General features: G+C 40.0%; 1 protein-coding gene and 1 long non-coding RNA gene across 2 annotated transcripts in view; one reads left to right on the top strand and one right to left on the bottom strand.

Annotated features, from left to right (window-relative positions):
• LOC111870529 (prothoracicostatic peptides) overlaps nt 1-15,148 on the bottom strand; it is a 187,843-nt gene that overhangs the window by 36,409 nt on the left and 136,286 nt on the right. The window contains exon 2 of the mRNA XM_023862891.2: nt 11,352-11,824. Coding sequence (XP_023718659.1) covers nt 11,352-11,807 — 456 coding nt within the window. The 5' untranslated portion in view covers nt 11,808-11,824. The remainder of the gene's footprint in view (nt 1-11,351; nt 11,825-15,148) is intronic.
• LOC111870530 overlaps nt 1-15,148 on the top strand; it is a 174,521-nt gene that overhangs the window by 83,454 nt on the left and 75,919 nt on the right. The gene's annotated exons all lie outside the window — the stretch shown is intronic.

The following is a 15,148-nucleotide window of genomic DNA, read 5'->3' as shown; positions in this document are numbered from 1 at the left end:
TGACGGATTGACCGTATGCTGTTGACTTTCGGTGGCCGCTGTTAATTACATTGCTCCTTCACATATAGACTTCACGCTCAGTAAGCCACACACTTGAAGGATAGCAGGAGCTCATCAACGCATATGAGGATCCGCGCAACGGAGGCGAGTTTTAATTTCTATGATAATATTGTTTAATTTCGTACCTAGATTTGTGTTAATGACATCAAAACATTTACTTTAGGCACGTATTTTTATATTATATGTATGGAAGATATGCAAATTAGATATATTTTGTATACTCTATCGAAAATGATAAAAGTTCTTGATAGTTTTTAAAGTTATATGCAATTTGGTGCTTAAAAATCAACCGCCCTGAGTCTCAGGTTCGAATGGAACGCAGTGCTGTTATTGCACTTAATTAAATCAGAGGAAGATGAAATTTTGTATTTATAAAGTTGAAGAATTTACAAATTATTATTATTATTATTTTTCGGAAACTTAGATTTATATAAGAATGGAAGGGGTCAGCGAGAAATGTATAGCGAAACTTCTCTATATTAGAAACCCTCCATTAAATGAGAACTTGTCCGGTATTTGGAGTTTGCAGAGAAAATCAATGCCAAATCACCTCCAATGAAGTGAAACTGTGTAATATGAGACGTGGATGATGTATAAACTGAAAATGGCATGATTGAATATTTCATCTTTGATTATATAGTACTGATCCACACATCCGCTGTTGCGTTTTCTGGTTTATCTCAGAAGCAACATTCTTGTGGTAAGAAAGAAGGTTCGGCCGTACACAAAATATGCCAAAGCAGACTTACTTAACGGAATAAAGACATAATATAAAAAGAAAGGTAGGTGAGTAAGGAAAAGAAAGGAGAGGTAAAGAAATTGAAGTTTGGAAGGAAAAGAAGATTAGAAAGAGTATGGAAGAGAGGGAAGAGAGAATGTAATAACTAAGAGACTATTATGAATCCTTCTTGAGAAAGTAACAGTTATTAACTTATTAGTATATTCCTCACTGTTTATGAAACTTAAAGCTTTTTCCGCGCTTATTAAGAACCCACCATTTCTCTGAACCCTCCATACGCCCACCTCACTTATTAAGAACCATTTTTGTATTATTCTGTTATAAGTGACCCTTTCCTCCAGGGGCTTCCTACCATTGCTTTGTTCGTATTTCTTTTCTCTTCCATGTGTGATTCACGCTCCACTTTTTTTTTTCTTGGCACTACAGCCCCAGTGGGCCTAGGCCTACCTCCATGAACTTCTCCGTTCATTTCGTCTTTTCTAGATCTTACACATTCGGTAGGACTCCTTGGGCGGGTGATCAGCTCGTCGTAAGGCCTCTACCTGTACACAAACACAGACAAACGCACACACAAACTAAACATCCATGCCCTGAGTGGGATTCGAACCCACGATCCCGGTTTCCAAGCGAGCGAAGACAGTACATGCCTTAGACCGCTCGGCTACCGTGACCGGCGCTCCACCCATTTAACTCCCTTTAATTTGTTCATCCTGATAATACTGTATCTGGCAAGGAGTACGAATCATGAAGCTCCTCAACTTGCAGCTTTCTCCTACCTCCTGTCGCTTCCCCTCTCTTCGGTTCAAATATTCTCCTCAACAGCCCATTTTCAGTGAGCCGCAGTTTGTTCTTCTCTTAATCCTAGAGTCCGCATTTCACACCTATACAACACTACGGGCACAGCTATAGTTTCGTATACTTTGACCGGAAACAGTAACTTTGATGGATATCCGGTTGTCACGGCTGTAACGATGAAGAGAAATTTAGGTATATTTCGAAGGAACGTACTTTCTGCAATTTCAGAATTCAACAAGAAGCTAATTAACCAGCAAAATCAAGCAGCATGTAGAGCTCTGATCGAGTTGCGTAGGCGTTACATCCCTGAAGATGCAAGTGCTGCTTAGTTGCAAGGCATATTGCAGAAATTTATGACTTGTGAATCGGATCATTTATATTTGGGTTGTGTACTGTGAAATATTGGCAGTAAACCAGTAAGGAAACTGCTCTGAAACGGAAAACGATTTTCTTCTCACATTGAATTACGTTAAAAGTATATTTTACTGTAATAATTCAGACATGCTATCACGCAGCTGTTTCAGCTTCCGTTTATCACCACATCGAGAACTAAATTACGTACTTTATTACGAACGTCATATGAAAATGTTGTAGAAATATTTGTATTGATATGTATCCACATTCCTGAGAAACATATTGTGACATGACATCCAAAGGTTAGAATAGTGAAGTCAGAATAGACGTTCATTGCTAGGCAATGTATCGGTAAACACGTTCCCGTAGCAAGGAATATGCAACCAACAATCGTATAACTTCCACTGGCATTCATCGGCACTGTAAACCTGCCTTCCCACCAATAGAGAAGCTGTATTTTCTACGTGTTCCTGCAAAGTAATAAAAAATCATTTGAGTGAAGTTGTTGAGATTCGAGACACAAGCCTGCCAGGAGACGAGTTCTGGAGCAGAGTAATTGACCGGAGTCGAGTCTTAGGAATTGGCAGTTGCAGAGTAATGACAATAAAGGAATTAGACTGTGGGAAGAAGACTTCATGTGCGATTTGAAGTGATAGTGAGCCTGATAAATCTGTTGCCAGGATACGACTAGTGAAGATAGAGAACCGTAGTGTGTGTGTAACGGTGATCTGTAGTTCCGAGTGGTGCGTATGAGGTGACAGTAAATCAAACCATCCAGTTCAGAACAAGTCTAATAATCACCCGTTCACGCGTCAGTATATTATGGACTCTTGTAAAGGTGACGGTTGAGAAGAACAAAGTTTGTTGGCAATCAGCTGACCGTCTTATCACGGCCCCTTTCGAAGTAGGAAATTAACAGTTCTTGGTTTCAGCGTTGCTTGTATCATGCTAACACTAGGTAGTTTCCCAGTTGATAATCTTATTCTCAATGCAAAGTGTACAGGGCTAGAACAGAGAACTCTCAATTAAGAAACAGCCATTGACCTTCGTAGTCAAGATTAATGAAACTTAATGGAGAGTGGGAGCATGTACAGTTCCATAAATTTGATGGCAAAAAAACAGCTGAGAACAACGGATCATTAAGTACTAAATCGAATCTTTAAATCTATTTAGATTTTGTTCACTTTATAAGCCACACCGCAAGCGATTGAATTAGAACAGATTGTTAATATGCTAACGTCTTCGACAGCCTGAACAGTTAATACGTGTAATAAATATGGACGTAGCTATGTGGTTCTAAATTTGTCTGTGGTAAAGTAATCTTACTCATGTATACTTTTTTGTTTATTTGTGTATTCCCTTATGTTTTTTTAATTAACGAGACTGTCAGTAACTTAGATTATACTCGTACAGCGTCAATTGGTAGGATTATTAGTAAAGTGTGAATTGCATAGGAAGCGGCCGTGACCTGTTTCAATATACTATAGCAGGATTTTGTGTAGACTTCCAGTAGAGAAATTAATTAGTAAAGTGTGAATTGCATAGGAAGCGGTCGTGGCCTGTTTCAATATACTATAGCAGGATTTTGTGTAGACTTCCAGTAGAGAAATTAATTAAATTCTATTTACTAACTTCGTATATTGCGACGGACTGATCCCCCGCCGATGGTATTCCACCGACTGTGTAAAGAATTAAGAAAATGAAAAGGCGGCCAAGTTCCAATAAAAGGACTATAGAACTGTATACAGATAGATACGGATATAAATTCGTACGAACAGAGAGACGGTTTTTTCTAACAGGCCCAACAGAGTAGGTATCTCCCACTCTGTCATCTGAGGAAGAAAACAGACCCAGTTTCCAAAAAATTGTGTTGTTTTGTGTCCTTTATAATACCGGAAGCTGGACAAAGTCCAAAAACACAGCAATCGCGACTGACAGTAGCAGATTTTATCTTTACGTTGTGGCTGCGCCAAGAGAACAGGCTGGCCACAACTTCTTCAGCTTTGCGGTACTGATAGGAGAATACAGTAAAGAAGAAAAGATTTCAAGAGGAAACGGGAAGTTCTGTACGGAACTCTAAAGCTGAGGCTTGCGAGGAATGCGGAAAAGCCAAAGCCTTGAAGGCGCGGTAGACAGAATGGATCAGCGACTACTACCTGAACAAAATCAATGACTACGTACCCTACAGTGGCTATGAAAGCACACTATGATAGTAGTGGCCAACATACTCTGAGATGAAGAGGTCTGTCTATTTCCCTTCTTTCTTTTATCGTCCTTTCCACATTTTATCGTCCATTCCTCATTTCTCTTCCATTTCTTGTTTTCTTCAACACACATGAATTCTACATTCAACATAACAATCGTTTATTAACATATATAGCACTACACGTTTCGACCCAAAACGGATCATCCTCAGGTACTACAAGTATCACACACCCAACCACTTGTTTTCTTTTCCCTTTTTTTCTTTTGTTGTCCATTCTTCCTTTCCACCGCTTCCTCACCCCGCAAGTCACAAAAATAGGGTCTGGTACAGTAATTTCTGGGGAAAGAAGTTATAACTTCACCCATTATTTGTCCAAGGGAAATGAGTCCCATTATCCAGTGGGTGGTCCTTAGAGCTAATCTAGACTCTTCGGTAAAATAACAATCTTTCGTAACTCTCAGGATTGCAGCATAGATTTCTTGGGCATGCTGCTAGTCCTATAGTCGCTTACAGACCGACAGCTGCAGCACGCGGTGTTAACGAAGAGCAATATTGTAAATGCAAGTTATTTTTTTTATCATATTTCAAACAACCCACAAATCTCCATACTTTCTAAGTAGTTACTATAGGATTCTGACGATGGTGTATAACACACTGATATATTGGGTTTCTGGACTTTATCCATCGTCCTAGTTTTTAAGATAACAAATAAAAACACGACGTTTCGGAAACTGGATGTGTTTCCGTCCTCAGGTGAAGGAAAAAGGGGAACACCTATTCTGTTGGGTCCGTTAGAAAGAGCTAGCCTCAATCACTGGACCCAGTCGTGTTTTTATTTGTTATCTTAAAAACTAGGACGATGGATAAAGTCCAGAAACCCAATATGTCACTCCATACTTTCTGACTGCGTGCTTGAATCTAGAGAACGCGTGTAATTTTAATTCAGTGTATGGAAAGAAAAGAAAAAGAGAACAAAAATATTAGATGCGTTTCATTATAATATATATTATATTTCGAGACGTGAATTAAATAAATGTTACCTTAAGATGTTCACGCCTCCTTTCTCATGTCGGACTGAGAGACTTAAGGCAGGTCTGTTTATCTAGCATCCTGTTCATTTCCTGCGCCTCGCAATGGGACAGTACTACTAAACCCACTGTCACATTTATTTGAACACCACTCTCTAGTACTTCGGGAGACGGGGAAAGTTAAACTGCCTACCCTGGCTTCCTAATGAACCGAATGTCTCCACAAGTATTAAAGGAATTATTTGCAGTATACCGGCATTTAGTCTGCATGAATGTCACCTGCTCTGTATTTCCTTGCTCTGGCCTGTTTCCAGATTTATTGTAGGATATGAAATATGACTAGACTTATTCTGTATACTGTTACAACTTGTATTTGCATAACTCTGTTCTCAGTTCTTATGTAACTTATGTTAAGATCAGTCTTACCTCCATGCCCCATTCTCACTTCCATTTACAAGTAATTAAGAAAACAATTACCTCACTGAGTGGTACAGGGCTACAGTCTTAGTTACCAAATTCGCCAACAAATTGCCTCTTTTCTTATGAAACAGAATGTTCATAAAATCTCTCCATATCCTGTACCTTTTCAGTTATGTAGACACATGTAATTTTTTTTTAATCTATCTCTCCATTAAATCTGACATTTACAAAACGGAGTCGCCCGTCAATTTTTTTCCTAGGCACTACAGCCCCAGTGGACCTAGGCCTACCTCCATGAACTTCTCCGTTCACTTCGGTTTTTCTAGATCTTACACATTCGGTAGGACTCCTTGGGCGGGTGCTCAGCTCGTCGCAAGGCATCTACCTGTACACAATCACAGAAAAACGTACACACACAAACTAAACATCCATGCCCTGAGTGGGATTCGAACCCACGATCCCGGTTTCCAAGCCAGTTAAGACAGTACATGCCTTAGACCGCTCGGCTGCCGAGACCGGCAGCCCGTCAAATAGTATCAAATATTAAGCAATAACATACGACATAACAACGGACCTACAAACACCATAAACAGCTAATGCGTATATACGAATAATATTTCCGTATAAGTATTACATGTATTACGATTACAACTACCAACTTCCAAGTATCATCACATATACAATTTTTAACTATACTTTTGACTATGTAACTGATAAATTAAGATTTTAATTTTTATTGTAATTTTTGTAACGTATTCACTCACTTAATTTCATACCATTTTATATAATTGCAAGTTTAACATTTGACTTATATTTAACATTCAATTCAGTAACGAAAGGTTTCATGTATTTGACTGATGATGGCCTTACTGAAGCCGAAACATGTAGCAAAGGCATCTTATAGAGCTGCTTACAAGTGTTATTGATGTTGTGTTGTGACGGTTTTCAGTAAGAAATGATAACGAAGAAGTTTCGTATGAAAGTTGCTTAGGATTTACTCAGTTTATACTGGAAACAATGTCATAATTGGTCTGTTCCGTTCCCTTGAAGATCACAGTGGTTCTCCATCTTAACTGAAGGCGCTCTATGCTTCATCGTCTAATTGGGTTTTATGCTAATATTTTATTCGTAATCATCTACTTTATGTTCCAAGAATACAATATTTTCAATGAGATTTGGATATACAAATTCTATTATTTAGATTAAATGACGTTCCTAAGTTTATTATTCCTTATTTAGTCCTTCTATATGTGTATTGCTACACTTCTAAAAAATTGTATTTCTGCTGTAAATTCTAGTTGCATAAATACATTTAAAAGGTTCCGCAGAGGGGACACAGGGGCTCCGAATGATTTCAACACTCAATTTGATTTCTCCATAACGACAGTTGAAGGAGGGTATATGTTTTTATTGGCCGGTCACGGTAGCCAGCGGTCTAAGGCATCTACTGTCTTCGCTCGCTTGGAAACTGGGATCGTGGGTTCGAATCCCACTCAGGGCATGGATGTTTGTGTGCGTTTTTCTGTGTTTATGTACAGGTAGAGGCCTTGCGACGAGCTGATCACCTGCCCATGGAGTCCTACCGTATGTCTAAGATCTAGAAAAACCGAAGTGAACGGAGTTCATGGAGGTAGGCCTAGGCCCACTGGGGCTATAGTGCCAAGGAAAAAATACATGTTTTCTTTATTGAGACAAAGATAGGCAATGGTATGGCGCAGTCATTGACATCATGTAATGCACTAGAAATCTGTACGATTTTCAAAAGCCAAAAGTTGGTGCCTCACACGTCTTCATCGCGTTCAATGATTAAACACAGGGCGATGAGATTATTTTTAATGATGTTGTTTGCATTGTGATTTATTAGTACAGTTAAAAGACAAGATGGTAAATAAAAACAGCTTAACTAAAGTCGATACAGTAGAAAAATTCACAACAGAGAATATAAAACTTTACGAGGTCTGCTTAATAGGATGACAATGTCTACATGTGTAGCCTTATATTTAAAACAATTAACAAAATCCAGCTTTATTACATGTAAGCGAATCAGCCAATTTCACAAACCCTTAGAGAACTGACGTAACTTTCGTCTTCTAATTTGGGTTGTGGCAAAATATTGCATTCGTCCCAGCCTGGGGGTGGTTATTCCATTCCGGTTTATGTGTCGATGCGTACAGCACTGCTTTGGAAACAAAATTAATTGGGAGACAACAAAACTCCAATTTAATGGAGCGAGTAATGTAATTTATTACGTACTTAATTTGGTGATCTTTAGAAAAAGACATGCACTTATTTTTTATTGTCGTATTCGAACAGTGAGGAGCATCATTATTGTCGTGACTCTAGTCAATTATACTTAATATCATTTGTTTTCTGAACTTTTCCCGTCAGGAGTTTTTAATGACCCGTTACTTAGCAATGGACGCCCTATTGTTGCGCCCGTTTACTTCCGCGGGAATGTGTTTATCGGGTCGTTGTTTAGCAATGGGTATACACGTCACAATATTATTCATAAAACTTAACTTTTATATGGGCTAAAGTTACTTCCATACAAGAAGTGGTTTCCTCACCCCTGATTACAAAGTCCAAATTTTTCCCTCAGATATAATTTATCTTGGAGTAATGCCAGCGAACATGAGGCTCCAGTGTTCACAAATGATATAGATGGAAGCTTCTAGTATTCGCAAGGAAATCCCTGGGAAGGACTGTCGAGTTATGTAACGGCATGCAGCTGGTTCCACGTGCTCTCAATTAGGTGACCTGCTGATTATGATTCCAGCGAACATTTGTCTCCCACACGGAATTATGGAGCTCAGTGCTGGAGTGACAGGTATTTACATGTGCGGCTTCTCGTGGCTGGAAATACAGCAACTGACGAAACAACAAACCACCTAACTAAGCAAGAGGAACTAACGAAATTTCTGACTGGATTGGAAGTACCCACTGTTGTGGTTATGAACATTACTATATAACGCTATGTAGTCAGTTGAATTCAACTGACATTTCGGAGGAATATATGGCCTCTATCCTTAGGATCGAAAAATAAGCCGAAAAAGTATCAGCTCTGCTTGACATCTACTTTCTCTCTGGAACTAACACTATCTAATGGAGGCAGCTGAGTAGGTTTTACCTAAAGACGGATACAGGATCAAATCTCAGAAACATTGTGTTTGAAATAAAAACAGGAAGATGGATAATGTCCAGAAACATGCTATTTTTATTAATGTACCATCTTCTCAAACTTTTAAATCTCAAGATTTGTTTCAAATTAGCAGGAAGAGGCCTGCATTCGGAAATGTGGGAGAAGGTGTTATAATGTTTCGTCACGTTTTCAAATCTTACACGTGATCACACCGAGCTTTAACAGAGACGTTACTTCATAAAACACAATTCTACTACATGCTTCAGTCAGTAATCGACAACAGTCAGATGGAAATCATAAACAAAGTAAAAAATTCGTCGTTTTTGAACGACTACATAAATTCATACCTATAGTGAGCTATTTTATTCGGATGTACAATTCCTGCAGCGATTAATTCGTCTGTGTGAAGCTTATAACTTCATTGCAACTAATTTATTCACGCAGTATAGTGCAAAACCTTGTATCTACTAAAATGTAATTCGTCTAGTTGTTGGACCTTTTCATCGCTGATGATTTATCCATCAAGAGCCCGCAATACATAACCGGTTTGGAACAGTTCATAGGAGAAGGATAAACAGCTCTGAACACGGATTACGAAGTGAAGTGTATTTATATCAGCTGATTATAAACAGATCCAGTAATGAATAGATCCATAATGCAGTGATATACATGTAGGAATATGGAGAAGCTTTTCAGTTCTATCGATATTTGGTTATATCTGTTCCCGCGGTTTTGTTTAAAGTAATTAATAGGTCGATATAGAACGCATGAATTGACATTCGCTTGCTTTCATCAATTCACTGCATGAGGCGAATATTGACTACTTTGTTTCAGTCTGCAGAACTCAGAAATTTTATGCAAATTTATGGAAGTATGTGAATGACGCAAATTTGTAACAACCAGCTTCACGTATTCATGGACCGCAGGTAATTTACGGACGCTATATCACTTACAGAAGTAATTTTGTGTATCGTTGAATGATATGAGAGGATGGTCGAATTCGGTGAGTTTGCAAGGATTGGGAAGCAAGGGATTAAATTTTATGTGACGATATACTCTCAGTTTTCATTTTGGGGAACTGAGAAAAAGCGTCACTAATAACTACTAATAACTGTTTTTGTTCTGCAAGCGTACACATATTTAAATCCTCACTATCTCATTGGATCGTTGAGTGCTCACGTGGTTAGGTTCATTCAGCATTTCTGGCGCTCTCAAAGTCTGATTATATTACAGAGCTCAATGACATTTCTCACTTTATTAGTAACAAGTTTAAAGAAGATTCTGAAGGGTTCTGACGATGGTGGATGACACAATTACTGGGTTTTTGGACTCTTTCCATCGTCCGGAATTCTAGGTAATAGAAGACACGACGTTTCGGAAACTGAATCTGTTTCCGTCTTCAGGCGAGAAAGGAAGACACCTACTCAGTTGGGCCCCTTAAAAAGAGTTAATCTCAATCACTCGGGCCTAACGAGGAGGTGCTTCCTTTTGCACCTGAAGATGGAAACAGATGCAGTTTCCGAATCGGCGTGTCTTCTATTACCTAGAATTCCGGATGATGGAAAGTGACCAAAAAATCCAGAAAGTTTAAAGAAGGCGGACGGAGTTTCTCAGTTGTAATATCTTCCGCTAATTTGCCAGCAGTTATGACGAACTTTCGAATGGACGCTTTATGAACAACGCGAAAGCGGACTGAAGAATCATCGGGATTATCTATAAAAAATAATAATAATAAATTGTGCTTTAAAGCAGAAAGAAAATGGACAAATCTCACTGAGAACGATGAAAGGTACATAAAATTATTTGCGTAAACTGAAAAGTTGGAGGCAAATTGCAAAGAATAAGAAGAATAAACTTCTATTGTGAACAAAAAAACAAAATCCGTGGTTTTAGTCCGCAAGCGAACTATACCGACCGAGAGATCGCAGCTTGTCGGCGAAGTTAGTGGCAACTTTTGAGGATAGAGGGTGTGGCGTGGTCAGCGCAACGAATCCCCACGGCCCTTAATATCCGTTTTCTAGACCGGAGTAGCAACTTTCCCTTATGAGTAGTTCCTCGATATTCCTCACGAGGCTTAGTGAACTGCGTTCCAGAACCACTACTTCTCAGAAAAACTTGTGGCATCAGGAATCGAACGCAGACCTCTGGATCTGTAGCCAGGAACTGACCACTAGACCACAGAGGAGGCCAACTTCTGTTGTAAAAGAGGTCAAAATTATTAAGAGAACAGTACAGCCAATTAGGAGGACCGTCAAAGTATCTAATAATTTGAAATCCATCCCGTTTGACGGTAGCTATGAAAAAAGCACTGAACTATATATTTTTCAGGAACGTATGAAATACAAGCAAATGCTTATTGATTTATGTACGGTCGTGTCGAAACTGTTTTCACAGTCATTGAAACTTTCTTGACTCGCCGTTCGTGCACTTCGGATTGATCAGTAAGTGAAATCGTAAAGAAGCGACAGTGCCCGATGTTGTTACGTCACCGCTGGCGGGGGGAGGGTATGTCCTCCATAGCGCAATACGTCACACTATGACTAATATGAATACAAACTGAACTTTATATATCCAGCTGAATCACATGTTCATACTGTACCAGACGCTTACCTGAAGATCTTGCCAGCCCCGTTTGCCCCAGCCGCCCTGGAGATCTTGCCATCCTCGTTTGCCCCAACCTCCTTGCAAGTCTTGCCAGCCCCTTTTCCCCCATCCTCCTTGGAGATCCTGCCATCCTCGTTTGCCCCATCCTCCCTGAAGATCTTGCCAGCCTCGCTTTCCCCATCCACCTTGAAGGTCTTGCCAACCACGTTTTCCCCAGCCGCCTTGAAGATCTTGCCAGCCCCGTTTCCCCCACCCTCCTTGAAGATCTCTCCAGCCGCGTTTGTCCTCTTCCGGTTCATGAGCTTGTATCGGGACGTCCTGCGCCCTACTTAAGGTCTCACCACTGGGCCCTGATCCTGGAGAGGCTCTAGCTGGGTCAGATATAGGGTCTCCTTGTGAACTGGGAGACACTGCCAGAAGGAGGAGCCACAAAAGGGCGCCTGATAGTACAGAAGGGTCCATCGCGGCTGGTGAATGGCCTGCAACACGCAGGAAGATACGGCATCTATAAAATTCGTCACAAAAACATTTCAAATTATTTGGAACTGTTCAAAGAGATGGTGCATATTTAAGGGCTGAAAAGATTCACAGTATTTTCTGTTAAGGTAGGCATTCACTAGATCGTATCGTACGCATCGGAGGGATATGAGCTATCGTAGGAAAAGTAGAGTGCGTTCACTCACTCGCATCGCCAAGCCGACGCGTCGGCCCGTGCCAGTCTCAGAAGCGTTCGCAGTACGGGTGTACTTGTGCGAGACAGAAGCTGCGGTAGTTACTTGCATCCTAATAGCAGAAGAAGACAAGAAAAGAAAAGACGAAGAAAGCGTTATTGTGTTCACAGTATCAACAGGAAAAGATCAGTATTCGGGGAGTTCAGCACCCTATTTCCGGATCTGCTGGAGGATGATGCGCCCTGTACAGTGTTTCAAGAGTTGCCACACAATGGGCAGATGCGAGAGACCTCGTCCACTGCAACGGAATTACCGCTGACTCTTGCTCTCGAGTCGCGCAAGTCGGATTCCTTGCCCTCTCGACCATCCCAATAGGATTTGCCGCAATGCGATGCGTGCCATACAATGAAGTGAACGATAGCGAACTTGATTTAATTACTTACATGTAACTTAGCATCAGATCCGATCCGTCCAATGCGTACGATGCGATCTAGTGAACGCCTACCTTTAGTCTTTCCATTGCCTCTACGTCCACAATCATAAGGAAATTGAGGAGCGAACTGATTACAAAACTGATGCTTTGAAATCGGTTGCAGCAAAATCCGAATGCGCTTTTCAGTGTCTCCTTTCACGATGGTGTACTTTAAACACATTGTTCCAGATATACCCTGAGCTTTTTCTGTGCCTGGACCTTCATCATGAAGTCAAAATCTATTCAGGTACAGGCTATGCTATTTCAAACTCGGACATATATTACTCTTCTTGGACTTATGCAACTTGTTGCAGTGTAATTTTCTTGCGAAAGAACTTGTATTATATAAACACTGATTACAAATATTTTTAACTTTCAAATACTTCGTAGATTATTAGGCTGGATTCTAACTACTGGTGAAGGAACTTACATCTGTAAAGATTTTAAAATATAATTTATTCAGCTATTTTCCCATAAAGTCGAATACTGTCCATTGTTTCAGGTAATTGACATGAATAGGCCTGCATGACCATCAAATGAACTTAAAACATGAGAGGGATTCTGTATATAGAATCTTTATTTAATTAATTACTCATACACTGAGAGACATTTCCAAAATTAAAGGCTAGTGTTATATTCTGTTTGTATTTACAAATATTGTAATTCAATATCTTTCTTTGCGGCCGGTCGCGGTAGCCGAGGGGTCTAAGACATGCACTGTCTTCACTCTTTTTGAAGCCAGGATCTTGGGTTCGAATCCCACCCAGGGCATAGATGTTTGATGTTTGTGTGTGTATATTTTTCTGTGTTTGTGTACAGGTAAAGGTCTTGCGGCGAGCTGATCACCCGTCCAAAGAGTCCTACTGAATGTCCTAGATCTAGTAAACCGAAGTAAAACGGAGAGTAATCAATTACGACAACTTCCAGTGAATGACTCTACGACTCGCTCTGTTCCTTACTGGACTATGAGTGTCTTTCCTTCTGCATGACCGACTTGCTTCTGACTTTCTTTTTATTGCTAGTGGGGTGGGACTAAGTCCCTTGTACTGCGGCCACTTCTGGCATATTGTATGTACCAGCCCCAGATGATAGGTGAGGGTGATTGTGGAACAATTGGTAGAATGAAGATTGGCAGGGGAAACCGAAGTACTCGGAGAAAACCTTCCCCAGCGCCACTTTTTCCACCACAAATCTCACTTGACCAAACTCGGGATCGAACCCGGACCGCCGCGGTGGGAAGCCAGCGACTAACCGCTTGAGCTATGGCGCGGCCTGCTTCTGATTTGTGAATCGGTCAGTTCTTCAGCTACCGCTATCCGCTGGTTAGCACTCCTATTGAACTGCATTCCGAGTTCTCTTACATTCGTAATCCCTCAAATTCACGAATAAACTCTCTTTTATAACTTCGGGAGGACAGAATAGAAGTCACCGTCTCCAAAGGTTCCACTACTGTTTTTCTCAGAAACGTGCAAGAACTGTTTCCTCGCGAATGGGTAATTCCGTGTCTGGCAATGGATTATTCCGGCTTTCAGGCCTCATGTCAAAGAATCAGACTCATCTGGCACACACTGCTTTTCTGTACAGTCCAGGCTTCGTGCTCTATCTGCCTTGACTTGTGGCGCGAAGGAAAACAGTGAAGTAGAGAGCATTGCCCACGGAGTATTGTCTAGGGAACAGCAGCAGATGTTGGACCACATATTAATGGTGACAGTAAGCCTGCATTAGAGGGTAGTCACGACTTATGGATTAAGGAATTCAGTTAACCGCCATATTTTTTATGTCCAGTGATATATATGTAAATACGGAAGTTTCAAACCCATTCACTGAGAGCCTTAGAATAACAGGATAAAAGCAGCCGGAGGAAGAGCAAGTGATGCCGTAGTGACCTTTAATATTATTACTCATCTCGAGGTGTTTCTGTAAAATATATTTTAAATCACTAATGGAGAGCCAGTGATGTGTTGCTAAAGGGTTTAATCTTTTTGTCGTATCATCGCACGAGTGTGGGAGGAACAATTAGTCCTGTGTGTAGTTATATGGAAACTGATTGGCTGATTACTGGTACCTATGAAACAGAACCGATATCCAATATCGAAACAGAATTATTATAAAATTCCAATGCGGCATTTCAGTTTAGAACCATTACGAAATTAATATTAAGGTCTCGAATCTTGCAGTCAAGTTGGATACATGGTTCAAAAATACCAGGTAAAAACACGGTAACAACAATAGATTTTCCAAAGCAGGTCAGTCAATAAAGTGATCAGGAACTGCTAGGATACCGGATGGTCAGCTTCCTGATCCTGAGAGGCACAAAGGTTTATTTTTGTAGATTCTTCTATGTACATCATTTTGTCGAAACATTACCGACGTTTAAGAATAATTTTATGCCTCAGGTTTAAACTTTATCAAACTTATTTTCGGAAGGTTAAACTTGTAGCTTGAAAAAACAGCCACCAAATTCCTCCGTTTCTTTTGTATATTTTTCATTAAAACATTGTGCTCTGTTATCGTTTTATACATTTAATTTAGCATAAAGACCACTGTAAATTAAACATAAATTTTCCTCATTTATTAAATCAATTACGTTATGAATTTCTGTTTGTAAATATGTATCATTATTCAGCTTGAATATTCCTAAAATGAAATGTGTCAAAATA

Source organism: Cryptotermes secundus, unplaced genomic scaffold, assembly GCF_002891405.2.
Source record: "Cryptotermes secundus unplaced genomic scaffold, Csec_1.0 scaffold117, whole genome shotgun sequence".
NCBI classification, from domain to species: Eukaryota; Metazoa; Arthropoda; class Insecta; order Blattodea; family Kalotermitidae; genus Cryptotermes; species Cryptotermes secundus.
The sequence above is the reverse complement of the archived record's forward strand: the minus strand, read 5'-3'. Positions and strand labels throughout refer to the sequence as shown.